Source organism: Aulonocara sp. 'chitande type north' Nkhata Bay, linkage group LG11 (assembly GCF_057382095.1).
Source record: "Aulonocara sp. 'chitande type north' Nkhata Bay isolate Kocher_YH1m ecotype deep benthic linkage group LG11, A_spYH_male_GT1.1, whole genome shotgun sequence".
NCBI classification, from domain to species: domain Eukaryota; kingdom Metazoa; phylum Chordata; class Actinopteri; order Cichliformes; family Cichlidae; genus Aulonocara; species Aulonocara sp. 'chitande type north' Nkhata Bay.
In genome coordinates, this window is record NC_141354.1 from 32,156,513 (window position 1) to 32,174,263 (window position 17,751).

Below are 17,751 nucleotides of genomic sequence, written 5' to 3' on the forward strand. Positions count from 1 at the left end.
GAAGCCAAAACGTCTCTATCGCCCCCTGGTGTCTGGCTGCAGTATAGGTCATAAACCCCGCCTTCTCCATGTTAGCAGATGGGACTGGGGTCAGACTAAAATAAACCTATTCTCCTCAGATAATTTTTTTCCAAAGATTCTTTCTTTTGTTATCAATAGTTCTCATCACGCTGATTGATGTTCAAGGGGTCTCCTCTCCCATAAGTTTGATTCTAATTCCAACCGCGGTGATGTTAAATAGGGGTGAAACGTCATCAAAATAGCTTTGAATGGCAGCTGCAGTCACGGAGAAACTCTGCTATTCCCGAACAGAGAAACTGTATCTCTGTTCGGGAATAGCAGATAGAGCGTAGGCTCTGAGTCGAGGGCGAGCGTTTACGCTACGAAAACACGACCGAGTGTTTTAACCTGACAGCCTGAGGTGTTCTTTAGTAAAGTGACCGACAGAAGGACACGAGGCCCTGCTGCACTTTTTCGGTAAGTTAAACGTGTTTGTTAGTGGTGTGCGGATCGATATTGAAATATCGATTGTTCCGATCCCAGTAATTTGTTCTAGAATCGATTCTCATATTAAAATATCGATATTTTAGTACTTTGGGGTAAATTTGTAGTTTTTCATTAACAGGAACACAGTGGAAAGAAACTATATCATTCGGATCATCTAAATTGGAAGAAACTACTTCCTCTTATGCCTTTCATTGTCATATACGAAATACGGCTGTATAAATGTGTTGCAGCCCCTGGCCAGTGTTGCCAACTCCTCAGTAAGGAAAATCGCTATTGGCTATGCTAAAAGTCTCTAGAAGTTGCTAAACGACGTCATCGCCTAATTTGCATAATTGGTCATGCTAATATCATTGTAACCCACGTTGTAGGAGAGAAAAGAAGAAGAGACATAAAGTGAGTAAAAAAAACGTCCTAAATGCATTTAGAATTTATTTAGAATTACAAATTATTATTTTTTCTTTTTTAGCGATTATCGTTTTTTGTAGTAGTTTTAAACCTTGTGATCCACAAAACAACATAACAGTAAAAGAAGAACTGATTGCGTTACAGTCAGTGCGGGAGCAGAGGCTTCACTCATACGCGATTCATTTGCAGTTTGGACGCATAGGTGGGAACATCTCCTGCCCTGATAGCAGCTGGGGGAGGACTATCCTCTGCCCGTGAGCGCTTTGGCACGGGCGAGGTGCCCACAACAGCACCCGCTGCTTGTTGAGAAGAGCAATATGCGCTTTCACGTCAAAAAGTTGTCGTAAATAAGTCTCCAATAACACCAGAAAAAGTCACCAGATTCGCTTTTTAGAAAAAAAAAATTGCTAAGGGGCTCTGAAAACTCGCTAAATATAGTGACAAAGTCACTAAGTTGGCAACACTGCACCTGGCGTGCGCACTTACAACAATGGCTAAGCGTAAACATGTCATGTGTGGACATATTTTACTTCCACAAACAGCCAAGACGCGGCTTGCGATACATGTGGCAAGACAGTGAGGTGTTGTGGCAACACCACTAACCCTCGTCAAACACCTCAGAGTAAATCATATCACAGAATATGATGAGCTTATGTTGAGGCGAACTGAAGAGGAGGAGAGGGACAGGTGCTGCTAGGGCAAGACAGACGTCTCTCACGGAGTCCTTTAGTGCTGCAGGCAGGCAACATGCTCAAATAGCACACAACTTCAGGTTTTTTATTTCTATATGATTATTCTGCATCATTAAGCAATAAGAACAAGTAGTCTGATGTCCTGTAATCATTGTGAAGCTATATTATTATTACAATTACATAATGCAATTCTATATTGTATTATGAAATACAATGAAACATTAAGTTTTTGTACAGAGTATCGGTATCGGATCAGTATTGTCGATACCACCCTGGATTTTACTTGGTATCGGATCAGAAAGGAAATCAGTAGTATCGCACATCACTAGTGTTTGTTGACCTGAAGCTCCATAAAGCACCACTCCAATAGCCAAACCCATCTGTTCTCTGAGTGGATAGTTAAAATTGTGATTGACATGACATTGGCCAATCAGGTGAAAGGAAGAAAAATAGGGTCAAAATTCGTACTTGTAACTTGAAAGTTGAGTGCAGAGTTTCATGTGTATTTTTTGGCAAAGTCCACACACAAATCTTTTTTTACACATGCACAAATTCTTTTTACACATTCAAATCTTTTTTACACATGCACAATTTTTTTACACATACAAATCCTGATTTACAACAAAACTGATTTACAATTACAAAATATTTATGACCACAATTTGAGCCCATAGAGGAGAGACCCGAGGCGGCCGCCGGTCCGACTGTCAGGTGAATTGAGCTTCAGGTGAGATATTATGACCTGCAGTCTATCTGGGTCATATATAAACCAAGTTTAGGTGTAGTTGATTTTCGTTGTGCTGACTTTTTACAGTCAGTTACAATAACTCATAGTGCGTACTAGCTAGCATGACGGAGTTTCTATACTGCTGGGCGGGTGCTATGATGTGAGTGGTGAACTTTATTTTATTCATAAGGTTAGGTTAGTAGAGTTGCCAACCGTGCCGTAAAAAACGGAATCCTCTGGTATTCAGAGTTAAAATTACGCGTTTCGTATTGAGCTGAAAATGAACGCGATTTGTCCCGTACTTCAGCTAGAATAACAAAAAGACACAAAGCTGGAGTTATTCTGCGTCGTTACGCTGTCAACTGCCACTTCTTATCTCATTCTCCCCCCTCCCTCTCCTGCTGCTACTTCAATCACAAAACTGATCAATGATTAGCTGATCGGCGTTTCTGCCGCAAGTCTCTCCTGCTTGTTTATCTCTCACTTTGCGCCAGAAAGAGGAAACTAGCAGAAGTGTTAAACAGCAGAAGCACCTTCACACTTGATCAGCTGTTGTTAGAATTTATTTAATATTACTTTCTAGTATCAGCTGATGTTTGCTGGAGCCACAGCCGTAAAGCTGCTGGTCATGATATCGGTTTGGATATGTGGTGAGAGGGAAACAGGGAAACATGAAGATGAAATCAGGAGATGTCCTTACTGAATCATCAGAGCTGAACAGGTGATGGAGAAACAGGTTTACCTTTAGGTGACATGAATGGGTTGAAGGAAAGTTCTGAACTGTTTCTGAGAGACAAATAACACCAGGATCCTTTTCTACGTAGCTGACAGCTGGTAACTGTGCAGGGGCGGGTCTAGCAAAGTTTTGCCATGGGGGCAGGTAGAGCATTAACAGGGAAAGGAGGGCACAAAAAATACTTTCTTATTCTCATTTAAAATTTCTTTAATTACTTTTAACAAATAATTATCTGAATATTACAACCAAAGTTTTCATCTGATGTCAAATGTATAGAAATCCATTATTGTACATAGTAATTTTTTTCAGGGTCCCAACATAATTTCTTCAGAAGTAAGTACTGTATATGATGCCAGTATTTTCCCACATTTTCTAGATACTGTACCAATACTGTGTGTAAAATTCCATCAAAAAGTCAATTAAGTTTTATTCTTTCTCACCTGTTTTTCTGTCTCCTTTCACTTTTTAAAGGTTGCCATGTTAGAAAAAATATTTTGCCCTGCCATGCTGTTTATTGATGTGGCAAATGAATAGTTTATGAAAATAAACGGTCTCTAGTCAAAATGCCCAGGCCGATTTTTTTGTCCCAGTCCAGCCCTGGTGTAATATATTGGTTGACTACATATGTCTTTGCTGTGAAATGATATAAACAAAAGGAGTGCTGATTTCGGTGTATGTGTATGATAAGCTCAAAATAAGCAATACTGCATATCATGTAGTTGAACGATTTTTGGAAAGAACAGAAAACAATGACAGTTACAAATGTATAGTGCATGAAACGAATTCAAATATGGTGCAGATGTGTGTCACAAGTTGATCTGGCTGTAGGCTATGGCACTTGGCCAGAGGTGGCGCTGGTTGATTCGAGTCCATGTTAGTGCACACAAAGTAAACTGCTCGCTTTAGTTATGAAGCAAAAACGCTGAAATCGGAGTAATAAAACGTGCAAGGGGGACGATAACGATGACTAGAGTCTTCCGATCGTTTACTCTTGCTGTCCCGTGAACAACACACACATCACAAATGTGGTACCTATAGAGCATTTAAAAATAACTGTGAACACGTTGCAACGTATGTGCGCTATGGAGTGAGGGTTTCAATTCAGGTATGTTGATTAATAGGGCATCGTGTTTGTCACGAAATCCCTCATTCGATTAGGAACAGAACAGAAACCATGACTTGGCCAGTTTTAATTTTGCATATGTTAGTAGTTAATTACACCCAAAGTTCCACTAAATCAGAATTAATTTAGTAAAAGTGAATTAAGTACAAACCAGCCTTTGTTCTTATCTAGTGTACAAATATGTCATGTAAATGAGTGGTGGCATATTTCCCTGGAATAGTATAAAATACAGAATTACCTCTCTACCATCAGCAAGGAGGGTGGGGCTGAAGCGTGTAGTGGTCGGGTGTTTGTGGTTTTCTTGCAATATGCCAAATTATTGTTACTCCAGTTTCTTTACTTGACTTGTTATAGGAGGTATTTATTTGTACAAAATTCAGAGCTACATTGTAACATTTAACTTCCCTTTATTTTTTCTTGTATTTACAGCATGGCACTCATTTTGAAGGATGGTGTAAAAATGATCCAAGCATTAATGTTCAGGAAATACTGGACAGAATGAATGCAAAGCCCTTTAAGTTTGATGAGAATTGCAGCAACGAATGCCAGTTTGTGAGTCGTAAACATGGTTAGAAGTGTTTTTTCATCCCTGTCAGCCTCTGACCTTTCTACACATAATGAAAAATAAAAAAGAGAAAAAAAAATTGTGTTGTATTGTGTCTTTTTAACTGTGTCAAGTACCCAGTTGCCCCACCTCTCTTTCTAATATCAAGTCAACCCATCAGCTCCTCCTTTAAACAGCTCCCCGGCTGCTCTGCTGGCTCTCGCACCATTCGCGCTGTCTTCTCTGCATCTTTCCCCTTTTCCTCTGGTAGAGTCGGACTCATCCAGAGGAAACATTCCTGTTTACCCTCAACTTTCTCAAGATGTTTGTCCAAAACAAAACAAAATCTTCTCCACTTAAATAATGGTTAGAAAAGTAGAGCAGTGCTTTGAAAGCAGTGCTTTCCGTCGGATGATTCAACCACTGAACCCTGCCCTGTTTCTTTTTTTTTCCCTTTTTGTCTTTGCTTCTTGATTAACAAAAAAAAAGAAAAAAAAAAGGAGAAATATACTTGCCTACATATGCTATTCTGCATACTTTTAAACCATTTAAAATTACGATTCATAGTTTTATATGTGAATTATATAATGTTAAATTACTATTAAACAAATTACTGACTAAAGTATTTTAGGCTTTAGTTTACTTCAGTCATATTCCATATAAATCAGGTATCATACAAACATAAAAATAGCTTCAAATACAGTCATGACAATAAAAGAATATGAATTTAAGGACTTAACAAAATTAGTTACGTTATACTACACCAACATTTCTTATACATTAGCACTAAGGGAACACTGAAAGGTGGTTTTTGTCCATAAAACTACTCCTCTAAGATTACCACAAAAGATCTCTCAGCAAAACTATGCAACATTTTAGGCACACTATTGCCCCGATCAAATCAGTGAGCTGGGATATTTTATTCTAAACATGAACTACTGTTACAGCAACAGACATGGACTACTGGTGCCCCACACAACAACTCAATGTCCACTATGTGAAGGAGCCAAACACATGCCTTCTCCTCTCGTTAACTGAGATAAACTGCTGGCATATTTGTTTTACATCTATACTGTCCAGTCTCTCCTGGTGGACATGGCATACAGCAGCATTGTTTCATCTCATTTGAGTCATTGTTGACCTTAGCCATCTTTTTAGTCTTCTGAGAGCACTGAAGCTTCTTTCAGCCTCAGTACATGCGTTTTATCCTGAGATTAAAATTATTATTATGTGCTTGATGTGCATCACCTTTGGCCCTGGCTCTTCCCCTCTGACTGCACTAGGACATATTGCTACCTGATAAAATAACACATGGATTCATGCCATATAAAAAGTGAGACATGTCAATTCAGATTCTTTGTCAAATATACACTAATGAATCAATTTATATCAGCAGCCTAACAATTGTCATGATAATAAATACTAGTTAATCTATAGCACCAAATCATCACCTGTGACTTTGCCGCTTCACCTCTGACTGAGCTACAACATGGCAGAGCTGCCTCTGTCACCTGATGAATAAAAGTGAGACATTCCACATACATGCAGTCACACATGTGCTTCAAATACAGTGATGAACCACCAAGTCATCATCCAATTCCACCTGTGATCTTGTATCACCATCTCTCTCTCACCTGACAAATAGGACATACATGACAATAAGAATAAAATGTGTAGCTGCTTCAGTGTTTCTGTCAATTTGTGCAGATCTTGACTCATCAGTAATGTTTGTAGGGTGAGTGCATTTTTAAAACAATTTGTGCAAACTGCACTACAAGGTGTAATATTTGCAAAATCGTGACTACCTCATGATATTTTGTCTCAAAAATTAACCCTATGAATATGTCAGTACCATTAGGAAGAAATTATTGTGTCACCAACATTTTAACGTTAGATGTATAATTTTAACAGCCTCTGTAAACTAATATCCGGGCTTGCGCGAGGCTGCCGTTTTCTCTGACAGTTTCAATCAAAATTAGAAATGCTACTCTGGGAGACTGAGAAAACTAATAGTGCTGCCTGTTGTGCAGTTAGTTTCCGAAATACTTTTTTATATCCAGGTTCTTCCTTTTTGGTGCCATCCTCCTCTCCTCCTTGCAGGTCCTCGCAGCGCAGGCTTGCCGCTGCTAAAACTAAACGGAGCTCCCTGAAAGGCACAGCCAATCACATTGGCCATATTTGTCACATGACGTAGGACTCCAGTAGAGAACGTAATTTAAGTCTTTCTGCACCGCTGGGTGAATGAGACGTTGACAGATGGTTTTTTTCTTTTTATCGGGTTTGTTTTTCTTCACTCGAAGAGATTAAATTATTGGTGGGGACATGCAGTGGTGGTCCTAGCCCGTTTGGCCCCCTGGCGAACACTCCCCCCCCCACACACACACACACAAATGAAGAGAGAGAAAGTATGCATGGTATGCAAATGGCTAATAAACAGAAATCATAATTCGTCATACAATGAGAACAGGACAAATCAACAATTCACGCTGACAACAGATGCGTAATGGGAGTCACTTGGGTGCTAGCGGTGACATTAAGAGGGCGTTGTCAGTCTTTCACTGGTTTGATTTTGACAGAGATGAGGGCTGGGTAGCTGTAGTTTTTGTTGACCGCAGCACAACGAGTTTCCCCTTGTTGCATTAGAGCCTGTGATTTTTTAAGAGTTTTAATCGCGAGCCGATCACATTGCTCTGTAAACTTTTCAAGCACTTTAATAAACAAGCAAGCAATTCCACCTCTCGCATTATTGCGTAAAGTTGACAGCGCGTCAGGCAAATAGGCAGGCTCAATCCCGGCCTCTAGCGACTGAGGAAGTAACTACACTCCTCCTCTTCTTTTCTCTTTTTTTAAACTTTAAAAACGGGTTGTTTGTGAGACTTTAAATCAACAAAATATAAAATATACATTTTAAATTGTTGTTGATCCCTTTACCCCTAGTCCTAAAGTGTATAGGCCTATTCATTTTTTTACTCTTAAATATTTATTGTTCGTTTACTTGCACTGCTGTAACTGGAGCCTCGTCGTCTCGTCTCTCTATATACTGTGTAGCGGAGATGACAATAAAGTTTACTTTGACTTCAGCAGCGAGCAGACGCACCGAGGGCTCTCGTGCTCACTTTTCGCGTATAGAATTTCGAAAAAACATCGGTGCAGATATAAGTCTGTATCATAATGTTTGCTGTTTTCGTGTTTGTTGGTTTGTTTTAATTTTGTTTTAATTTTGTTTTATTTTGCGAGTTTGTTATTAGATTCTGCTCCAGCCAGCCAGAGAATCCCCCGCCGCCCCGCCCTCTGCTTCCAAATAGAGCACATTTCATTCATAATTTCGTAAATCCAAGCCCATTCATGATTTGTTCCTGGGTTGTGCGAAATCCAAGAAATAAACCCTACAATGTAAGAAATGTACATAAAAATCACCCCAAATAACCGTAATATGGCAACGGTAAATTACCATTAAATCAAAAAGAGTAAATGATTGTAATATTTATGTTAAATTTCTGTATATTGACAAATGGTGATTTCCTTTTACTTTTACACTGCTAATATGTTGAAAATATATTAATTTACAGTAATATGGCACATTGTCTTCGAAAACAACAGGAAAAATCTTTAACATTATCTATAATTCTGTATGAATGACAATCTTTCCAGCTTTTTTATTTGAATTTACAATTTACAACTGTATGTTAATAACTCAAAACATACTGTGCTTTTAATTTTAAAAAAATGTCAAAACATTGTTAGAATTATTGTGAAAATTCCGGTGAATTTTTTTTATATTAACAAGCTCAGACTGTTTGATAAAACGGTATATCTTAACAGTAAATACGAGCAATTACTAAAAATAAAAAATATGTTTATTTCTTTAAGTTCTACAGTCTCACTAAGTATAGACAGCTATTTACAATGAAAAAAATATTTTGTGGCATAATTAATGGCATAAGACCATTTTCTATTGTAGAACCAATTACCCTAAAAATAATACCGTCTGTGTGCTTTTACAGTGTTTTTTAACCCTTTAATACACATCATGAGCCACAAGTGATTGTGTTTTAATCTTCCCTATCATTGCAAAAAAATTACATTCAGATTTAGAATCTCAGGGATTCATCAGTTAACTTGGTTTGATCATTAAACATAATTTCTCCTATTAGTTAATTGCTTACTTCTCTCCTCGAACTTCCACCATTCATGTCCATCCATTTATGACCACTGTGTACCCATCTTCTGATGACTACTTCCAGAAGGATGATGCACCATATCACGAAACTGTGATCATGTCAAACTGGGTTCTTAAACATCACAATGACTTAACTGAACTCCATCAACCTCCACATTCACCAGATCCCAAACCAAGGGCACCTTTGGGATGTGGTGGAACAGGAGATTTAAATCATGGATTTACCACTGTTCAATCTGTTTGAGTGTGATACCACCTGCTGACATTAAAATTAATTGATAAAAATGAAATACCAAAAAAATAATGAAATAAGCAAACCAATTTCTCAGTATCAGCCACTTCTTTTATCTGCTGGTGGTACATGCTGTGCATGGGTGTGTCCTTCCATGATGGTTCCTCCTCTTCTTTCTAGTATTTCTGCTGCCTGAGATATTCACTTACCACTAAGTTGCTATAGCAGTTGGTTCTTCCAGATGTTGGAACACTGAGCTACTAGTTGTTTCGCCATTAGTGTTGAAGATTCCGTAGGTCCCACATCTTCTTCATGCAGCCTCTTCTACTGAGGTTACTTGCGTAGTAGCATTCCAACAGCACAACATCCTGATGCCTTTTCCACTTCTCTTAGGCAGCGTCATTAGAAGACATAGCATACATTTTCACTGCTATGCAGATGACACCCAGCTCTATCTGTCCATGAAGCCAGGTAACACACACCAATTAGTTAAACTGCAGGAATGTCTTAAAGACATAAAGACCTGGATGGCCGCTAACTTTCTGCTTCTTAATTCAGATAAAACTGAGGTTATTGTACTCGGCCCTGAAAAGCTTAGAAATATGGTATCTAACCAGATTCTTACTCTGGATGGCATTACCTTAGCCTCCAGTAACGCTGTGAGGAACCTTGGAGTCATTTTTGACCAGGATATGTCCTTCAACGCACATATTAAACAAATATGTAAGACTGCGTTCTTCCATTTGCGCAACATCTCTAAAGTTAGAAATATCCTGTCTCAGAGTGACGCTGAAAAACTAGTTCATGTATTTATTACTTCCAGGCTGCACTACTGTAATTCATTATTATCAGGATGTCCAAAAAACTCACTGAAAAGTCTTCAGCTAATCCAAAATGCTGCAGCAAGAGTCCTGACAGGGACTAGAAAGAGAGAGCATATTTCTCCTGTTTTGGCTTCCCTTCATTGGCTTCCTGTTAAATCCAGAATTTAATTCAAAATCCTGCTCCTCACATACAAGGTCTCAAATAATCAGGCCCCATCTTATCTTAATGACCTTGTAGTACCATATCACCCTATTAGAGCACTTCGCTCTTGCTCTGCAGGCCTACTTGTTGTTCCTAGAGTATTTAAAAGTAGAATGGGAGGGAGAGCCTTCAGTTTTCAGGCCCCTCTTCTGTGGAACCAGCTTCCAGTTTGGATTCGGGAGACAGACACTATCTCTACTTTTAAGATTAGGCTTAAAACTTTCCTTTTTGCTAAAGCATATAGTTAGGGCTGGACCAGGTGACACTGAATCCTCCCTTAGTTATGCTGCAATATGGTAAATGGCCTGCATTTGTATAGCGCTTTTCTAGTCCCTAAGGACCCCAAAGCGCTTCACACTACATTCAGTCATTCACCCATTCACACACACATTCACACACTATAGACGTAGGCTGCCGGGGGGATTCCCATGATGCATTGAGTTTTTCCTTTCCAGTCACCTTTCTCACTCACTATGTATTAATAGACCTCTCTGCATTGAATCATATCTGTTATTAACCTCTGTCTCTCTTCCACAGCAGGTCTTTTATCCTGTCTTCCTTCTTTCACCCCAACCGGTCGCAGCAGATGGCCCCGCCCCTCCCTGAGCCTGGTTCTGCCAGAGGTTTCTTCCTGTTAAAAGGGAGTTTTTCCTTCCCACTGTCGCCAAAGTGCTTGCTCATAGGGGGTCATATGATTGTTGGGTTTTTCTCTGTACCTATGAAGCGCCTTGAGGCGACTTTTGTTGTGATTTGGCGCTATATAAATAAAATTGAATTGAATTCTCCCTTCCTCTATATCTGACGCGGACCTTGTTAAGCGACTGAGGTCTGGGATGGATTACATATAATGCACATATCCAAGGTAGGCTTGGGTAGCATGGGATGCCTAGCTTGGGGACCTTTACTGGATACACACGTCAAAGCCCCAACCTAAATTTCCAAAGGCAAACTAGGGCTGTATCCCAGTTCAGGGTCTGCAGCCTTAAAGTACGCATTTCAAGGCCGATTACGTCACAGCGGCGCGCCGAAGGCTGTCCCAATTCAAAGGCTGCTCGAAATGCGGCCCTGAAATGCGTCCTTCATTTCCCTGAATTTTAAGGCTGTGGCAGTGTAGACTTCGTGGCCCAACATATCCCAGAATGCATAGCGCGGCGGTGGGTGTGGATAATTTTGCCGAAAAAAAACGGCAGATGAGGGGCGGCCGAAGAGTAAACTTTAAGTACTGAATATTATGTCACTTATTTATGTGCAAATGTTTAATAACGAAGAACATTAAAACATTACTGTTGGCCACATGTCGGCAAAGTTATGTGACATTAGTGACGTTTGTACTAACTTGGTTTTAAAGCCTTTACTTTAAAATATACGCCGTTCAATAGCTGAGCTTAATCTTACAGAGAATGATCAAAGCTCATGTAGAAAGAAACAAACAAATGAACAACAGATTTTCTCCTTCATTTCTGTCAAACAAAGCTGTATGACACGTTTCCAGCTGTTAGTATCATGGTTGCTAGGCAACCTGGGCAGCGCAACAGAGGCTAGACCGTCCCATTTCACAAGCCTCGCACTTCCGGCCTTAGCGGTCTTTGAGTATGTGGCCCTTGAGGATCGTTGAGGCTGCGTACTTTAAGGCTGCAGACCCTGAATTGGGATACAGCCAATGTTCCCACTATGCTATCTAGCTGCCACAAACACATAATTCATAAAACTTTAGTTACATTTCTGCCACTCTCTTTTCAACCTTTGATTATATATAGCATAACATACCTGATAAAATTCCAATTCATACTTTCTATATTCATTAGAATTAGCAGCTACCTTCCTTTGGGCCATTCTTGCCAGAACTCAGGGAACAAAATGAATTTTTGGTTTGAGACTGATCTTATAACTGAATAACTGACCTATTAGCATATAAAAACACTGGAGCCAACCAACTGAAGCATAATTTTCAATTTTAGTAAGCAACATATTATGTGCCTTGATCTATGCTGCGCAATATTCAACGAGCAAAAAATAGTCTCACCTTTTCTTTGAGCTGTTACGAACAAAATAAAAAGTGCTGTACTTCTGGCCTTACATGAGACAGCAGCAAAAATAATTCTTGGTCAATGTTCAGTCAGTCATGCCATTTCAATTTGTAAAGCACATAGGTATTAAGGTGTTCAGTGTTGTTTTGGAGTAAACATACAGTGACAATATTACATTGCTTCTTGATGTGGTTAATTATTTCCAAGTTTCCAATCTCATCTATTCTGTGAAAATGTGAAAAATGGCTGAGTAACCTATTAGAAACTGACAAAACATCAGAATGCACAAACAGACCTAAACAGATCCAGATTCTGTTGTAAGACTCATATACACACAACATGCAACACTTTTGAATATCCCCCCAAAAAGTCATATTTATTTATCAACATTTATTTGCTATAAGATAAATCAGATATAATGAAATTGTTCAAACCAAATACTGGAAAAAATACTGAAGCTAATGTAAGGTTTTATAAGTCATGTCAAGAAGCATCCAGAGGGAAGTAACTAGGTGTGTGTTTTTGAACTGGGGGAAGAGCAATTTAAGTCTTGTGACATGCCTACAGTAAGGAGGACAGGAATACATTACAAGTAAAGTACTTTTGTCTGACAATAAACAGCATAACAACTACAAGTTTAATGATAGGAGTGAATTCATCCACAAATAAACGGTTACAGGAAACCCATTTTCTTCCAATATGAGTGTCAGTTTGGAACCACCAGCATTAGCAGGAAGACAAACCTGCCTTCAATATTTTACAATCTGCAGTGACTATTTCTGGAATTGTTAATGTACTGTTTCTTACACTTTTGAGGATTTCTTACATCAGGTTAGATTATCAAAGTTATATCACCTAATTCAAATAAATTAAATGTTTAAAAAAAGAAAGAAAATAAGAAAGAAATGTGGTGATGCCGTTGCCTCACATATCTGACACTCCCACCACAGTGCAGTGTTTTTCCACTTTCGTCATCTGAACGTATGTTGATAATCACTATTCCACAGGTCGGATTCCTTTGGCCTCTTCCATTTTTCTCAGGGTCTCATCCCACTGGGTGAACTGCTTGGACAACAGGAACATCTGGCAATCAAGAGGTCAGCTGTCAGTGGGTGGAGCTTTATCTCAGCAACAACTTGTGTATTATGAATTTTTCCATGACTGACCAAAGTAGCTATAGATAAAAAAAACTTTGGTAGTTTGCTAATTAAGTTTAAGATGTTTTTGATTGATTATTACATTTTGTTTACCCAAAGAATATATGTATAGCTTTGTTCTCATAATCACTGGAATTTAAAAATTGAAGTGTACCATTTTGTTGTATTCTTCAAAAAGCTTCTTAACTTCCTGTGACTGAACCTCACTTTGGTCCTGTAAAACAAACAGAATAATATTTACACATAAAACCTAGTGAGAGACAAACCCACAGGAGTAGATGGGGAAGAAAGAGAAAGAAAGAAAGGGCTACCTGCTGTTTGATGTGAATCTGTGACAAGCGCTGCAGCTTGGTGGCATGTTCTGGTACATCTGTGAACAAAAAAACAAGACCTGATGAGGTAAAACATCGAGTACTACAATAGGCACATCTATCACCCATTTAAAACAGGCTGAAACCCCTGGCTAAACGTAGGTAACAAAACTAAGCATAAGATCCCTCCAAAATGATGCCAGGAATATAAAAGAACAAAACAGACATTGTTTTGTTGGGTATTAATGTGTCCTACAAAGTGAAACTCACCTCTGATGTAGGTGCTGTCCAGCAGTGGCTGCAGGTTGCTGACCTGTTCCAGTAAAGCAGCATGCGAAAGCAAGAAGTCCTCCTCTGCAAAGAGACAGAGCAAGAAATGGATTCAGCTTCTACTTGTTTACAATATATATAAAAAATTTAATACCAATACAATTTGCACATATAGCAATCGACATTAAAGTTAATGCCTGTGTATGCCTCAGTAATATTAGTTTTCATTTGAACTTTTAAGAGTTCTTACCTGCAAGGATAAACTCCAGCTTCATGGCATCAGGCACAGTGATGTGGTCTGTGAACTCAGGGTCCAAGTACTTTAAGAGGTCCTCAACTGCACCACAACACCAATAAGCATGATTTAAAGTTCAATAGACTCAGTCTAAAATCTAAATAAAGAAAAAAATTCTGCAAGAACATTTGGTGTCTTGAAAGTTAAAGGTTGTCACAGAAATTTAGAGCCCTTTCAAGTTTTTAATTTTCAGTAGCCACATTACTAAACACATCAGTTTATAAAGGTATTATAATATGAATAACCACATCAGTATAAAGTAGTTGCTAATTTAGAGTAATGTTAAAAATATATATTCACAAAAATACAACAAGCCAATAATCTAAAGTGTAGGGGCTGAGAGATTGGCAGAATGTGTGACTCACTCTTCTTGTGCAGAATCTTTACTCGTTCTCTCTTATTGGCTGTGTTGGTCAGACCGGCCTGAATCCTGGCCAATGACTCTGCACACTGCAGGGGAAAAAGTTAGTGGTTATCATCCTGATAGCAAGGGTTTTTGTTGTTGTTGTTGCTTTTTGGTGGTGTGGTATAGGGGAGTATGCTAGCACATAAAATACATGCAAGAGTTTATATGACATTGGGAGATACAGAAGGTACCAATAAAAAATAATAATGGCATTTTACAAAAAAAAATTCTTCTTATGCTTATGAGGACTGGAATCTTATTATCCTAAAAGAAATGTGAGAATTAGCGCGATGCAGGCTAAATATATGCTGTCTGTATTAGGGCTGCCACAAACGATTATTTTGATAGTCGACTAGTCACAGATTATTTTTGCGATTAGTTGACTAATCAGATCAGGCGTCCATTGGACGTACAACATACAGCTTATTGCACCAGCATGCATCTGCTCCTATATAACCATCATTAGCTTACAGCTTTAAGTGTATGTGCTAACTAAAAAATAAAGACAAGATGATAGTTTATTCAATTTTAATGAAATTTGCAGATTGTTTCGGTGAAGTTTAATAAACTCAACCGTCTGCTCCTTGCTATCTAAAATATAACAGGACACCGGAGTAAATTCTGGAGCATCTCACACTTCTGATAATCAGTCGTCTGCTTGACGTTTATTCAGTTGTGTAAAAACTATAACTTTAATCTCAGCCAAACCGATTTACTCAGGAACAAATAAAATACTAAAAAAAGCCAAACAATAACATTTTTAAGTTATCTAAGTGACTTATATTACATGTTTAACCTGAGTAGCGAAAGACGGCGGTGGGTTTGAAAACGATTTGCCGGGAGTCCGGTGTTCTCACCGGCTCTAATGAGCCTTGCCCCCGGCTAGCTATCGAGCTAGTGGATAGCAGACGTCTCCAAAAATGTCAGGACGCTTTTGCAAATATGTGTTGTCTTGATAAACCGAGCACATATTTGAAGTTTACACAGCTACATTCTCACCTGAAAATATGTTAAACGTTTATTTTGTGACCCAGAAAGAATAATAAGAGTAATATTAAAACTAACTAGCTGCCGCCATTGTTGGGAAACTGAGCAGGGCCGCGCTATGAATTCTGGGACACAGCTTCTTCTTTGGGGTTTAACGGCAGCTGGCATCCTTGTACATGCAGTGCTGCCATCTTCTGTTTCAGCCCGTTATTACACTCAAATCCTACTTATTCCTGTGTCTTTTGGGATCTTACAAAGCTTCACACGACGCGTGGACTATTAAATTAGTCGTTGATGATTTTGATAGTCGACTAATCGTGGCAGCCCTAGTCTGTATATTACTACATTTAAGGTCTTATTTGGCTTTTTGCAGTACATATTGGATAATGGTTTCCACAGATGACCATTGGAAAGAAGTATTACATCTCATGTCACAGGCTGTGCAGCATCAGGACCAGAAAAAGCAGGCATTCTCTTCTTCACCTCTCTTGTGCAATGTCTGTTACTTTGGATGGCTAAACCATGGGTAAATTCGTCCATCTTCACTACCCCTGCTCTTCCCTATGACACCTGTCTCCTTATTCACATACATGCATTCTGTCATGCTTCCTATGACTTTCATTCTCCTTCTCTCCAGTAGAGATACATGATACCTTTTGTTTTTCTAAATTTAGAAAGCATTTTAAATCGTATTACTGTTTTAGTCGTTTAGCTCACAGGAACCTCATTCCTTAGTTTTGTTCCCTCTTATGCTACTTCATGTGTTGAGATGGCAATAATACTCTTAAATCTTTGAATTTAAAGTAAATTAAGCCTAACAGCACACTGTAGCACTATCTCCACCTTTGGAATGACAAAATCTAGTGGAAAACAAACCAACTTAAATGCCTCTTTGTAAGCCAGAGTGTTTTTTCCAGATCACATGATACCCTGCTGAGTCCCCTCGCCTCAAAAAGCATCTCATCACTAGCTAGCCGAGGTTTCTTCGTTTAACCGTGTCAGACTATTGTATTGTTGATTATGATTAAGTTGAACAGACACAAAAGCACAGCGCCACAAAAACCAGGTTACAACGCACAGCTTTTTTAATCTAAACAGATGAAAGCTAAATAACCAACAGTTATGAAAATAAAGGAATAGCTTCTTGATGGGCAGGAAAGTAAGTTTCTCATATTTGTGCGAAACTAAATTGAACAACTAAAACAACTTCTGCTAACATTCTAGTGTATAGTCAAAGGAGCTTTTTTTTTGCAAGCTCCTTTGACTACGATGACCTGGATGACTGAGAACCTTCACAGACATTCTAGTGTATAAATTAAAAAAGGGCGTTTACTCACAACCAACGTTAGCTCCGCAAAGCTAACAACTAGTATATATACAGATATACATAATATAAGCGAACCTTTACAGGTTTTCCACTCTTGTTTTTTCTCTCGCCATATATACGACTCTCTAGCGCCCGGAGACGCATTTCCAGGTTATCCATCTCAGTTGTTTTATCCATTCCCGGAGCTGCCGATGAACACAACAGATCCTAAACAGGCGGAGGAGAGCTACGTAGTTGAGAAGGGCCGTCGCATACTGATGATGCGTCGCCCCCGGTTCTCTTTACCACTCGGCTATTTGGTGGGGGATGGATGCAAAACCTACAACGCTTTAAAATACTTTAAGCATTTAATATTTATTTTTAAAATTTTAGTGTCTTTTTCAACGTAAAATTGCAGATCATTTGGTATATTTCTGTAGTTGGTTTAGTAAGAATAGCGGTCGCCAGTGGTCGCTGTTTTGCGGGAAATTGGATATTTTTGCTGTTTTTCCGGTGTCAGCGGGGGAATGACAACATAGGCCCCTTTTCCATTCAATATATCTACAAAATATCGACTAAAAAGTAAGGCTCCCCCATCTCCTTCTCACAGTGTCTGTCTGTGGGAAATATTATCAGTACCTTTGTAATTGGACTTTAAACATTTCTTTATTATGTTTCCATTGGGTAAGTTAGCCTACTTAGCCCTCGAGCTAACATCAGTTTTTGCTCTACAGCTGCGTAGTTCGACAATTTTGGAGTTCCTTTGGAGGTCTAAGAGATAGGTAGCGACCTATCACTGAACTGTAACCTAGAAATAACT

General features: G+C 38.9%; 2 protein-coding genes across 4 annotated transcripts in view; one reads left to right on the forward strand and one right to left on the reverse strand.

Moving 5' to 3' along the window:
• Positions 1–12,107: 12,107 nt before the first annotated feature.
• dctn3 (dynactin 3 (p22)) lies at positions 12,108–17,198 on the reverse strand. The gene is made up of 7 exons (XM_086312188.1): positions 17,028–17,198; positions 14,598–14,682; positions 14,188–14,274; positions 13,938–14,021; positions 13,668–13,726; positions 13,511–13,570; positions 12,108–13,282 (listed from the first exon to the last, which is right to left on the reverse strand). Exons 1-7 carry the CDS (start codon positions 17,127–17,129, stop codon positions 13,196–13,198), a joined length of 564 nt encoding a protein of 187 aa, XP_086168314.1. The 5' UTR covers positions 17,130–17,198; the 3' UTR covers positions 12,108–13,195.
• Positions 17,199–17,225: 27 nt separating this feature from the next.
• atg5 (ATG5 autophagy related 5 homolog (S. cerevisiae)) overlaps positions 17,226–17,751 on the forward strand; it is a 49,587-nt gene continuing 49,061 nt past the window's right edge. The window contains exon 1 of one of the 3 annotated variants that reach the window (XM_086312187.1): positions 17,226–17,513. The gene's annotated coding sequence lies outside the window, so the exon portion shown is untranslated. The remainder of the gene's footprint in view (positions 17,514–17,751) is intronic. The other 2 variants (XM_086312186.1, XM_086312185.1) reach the window with 2 other exon arrangements.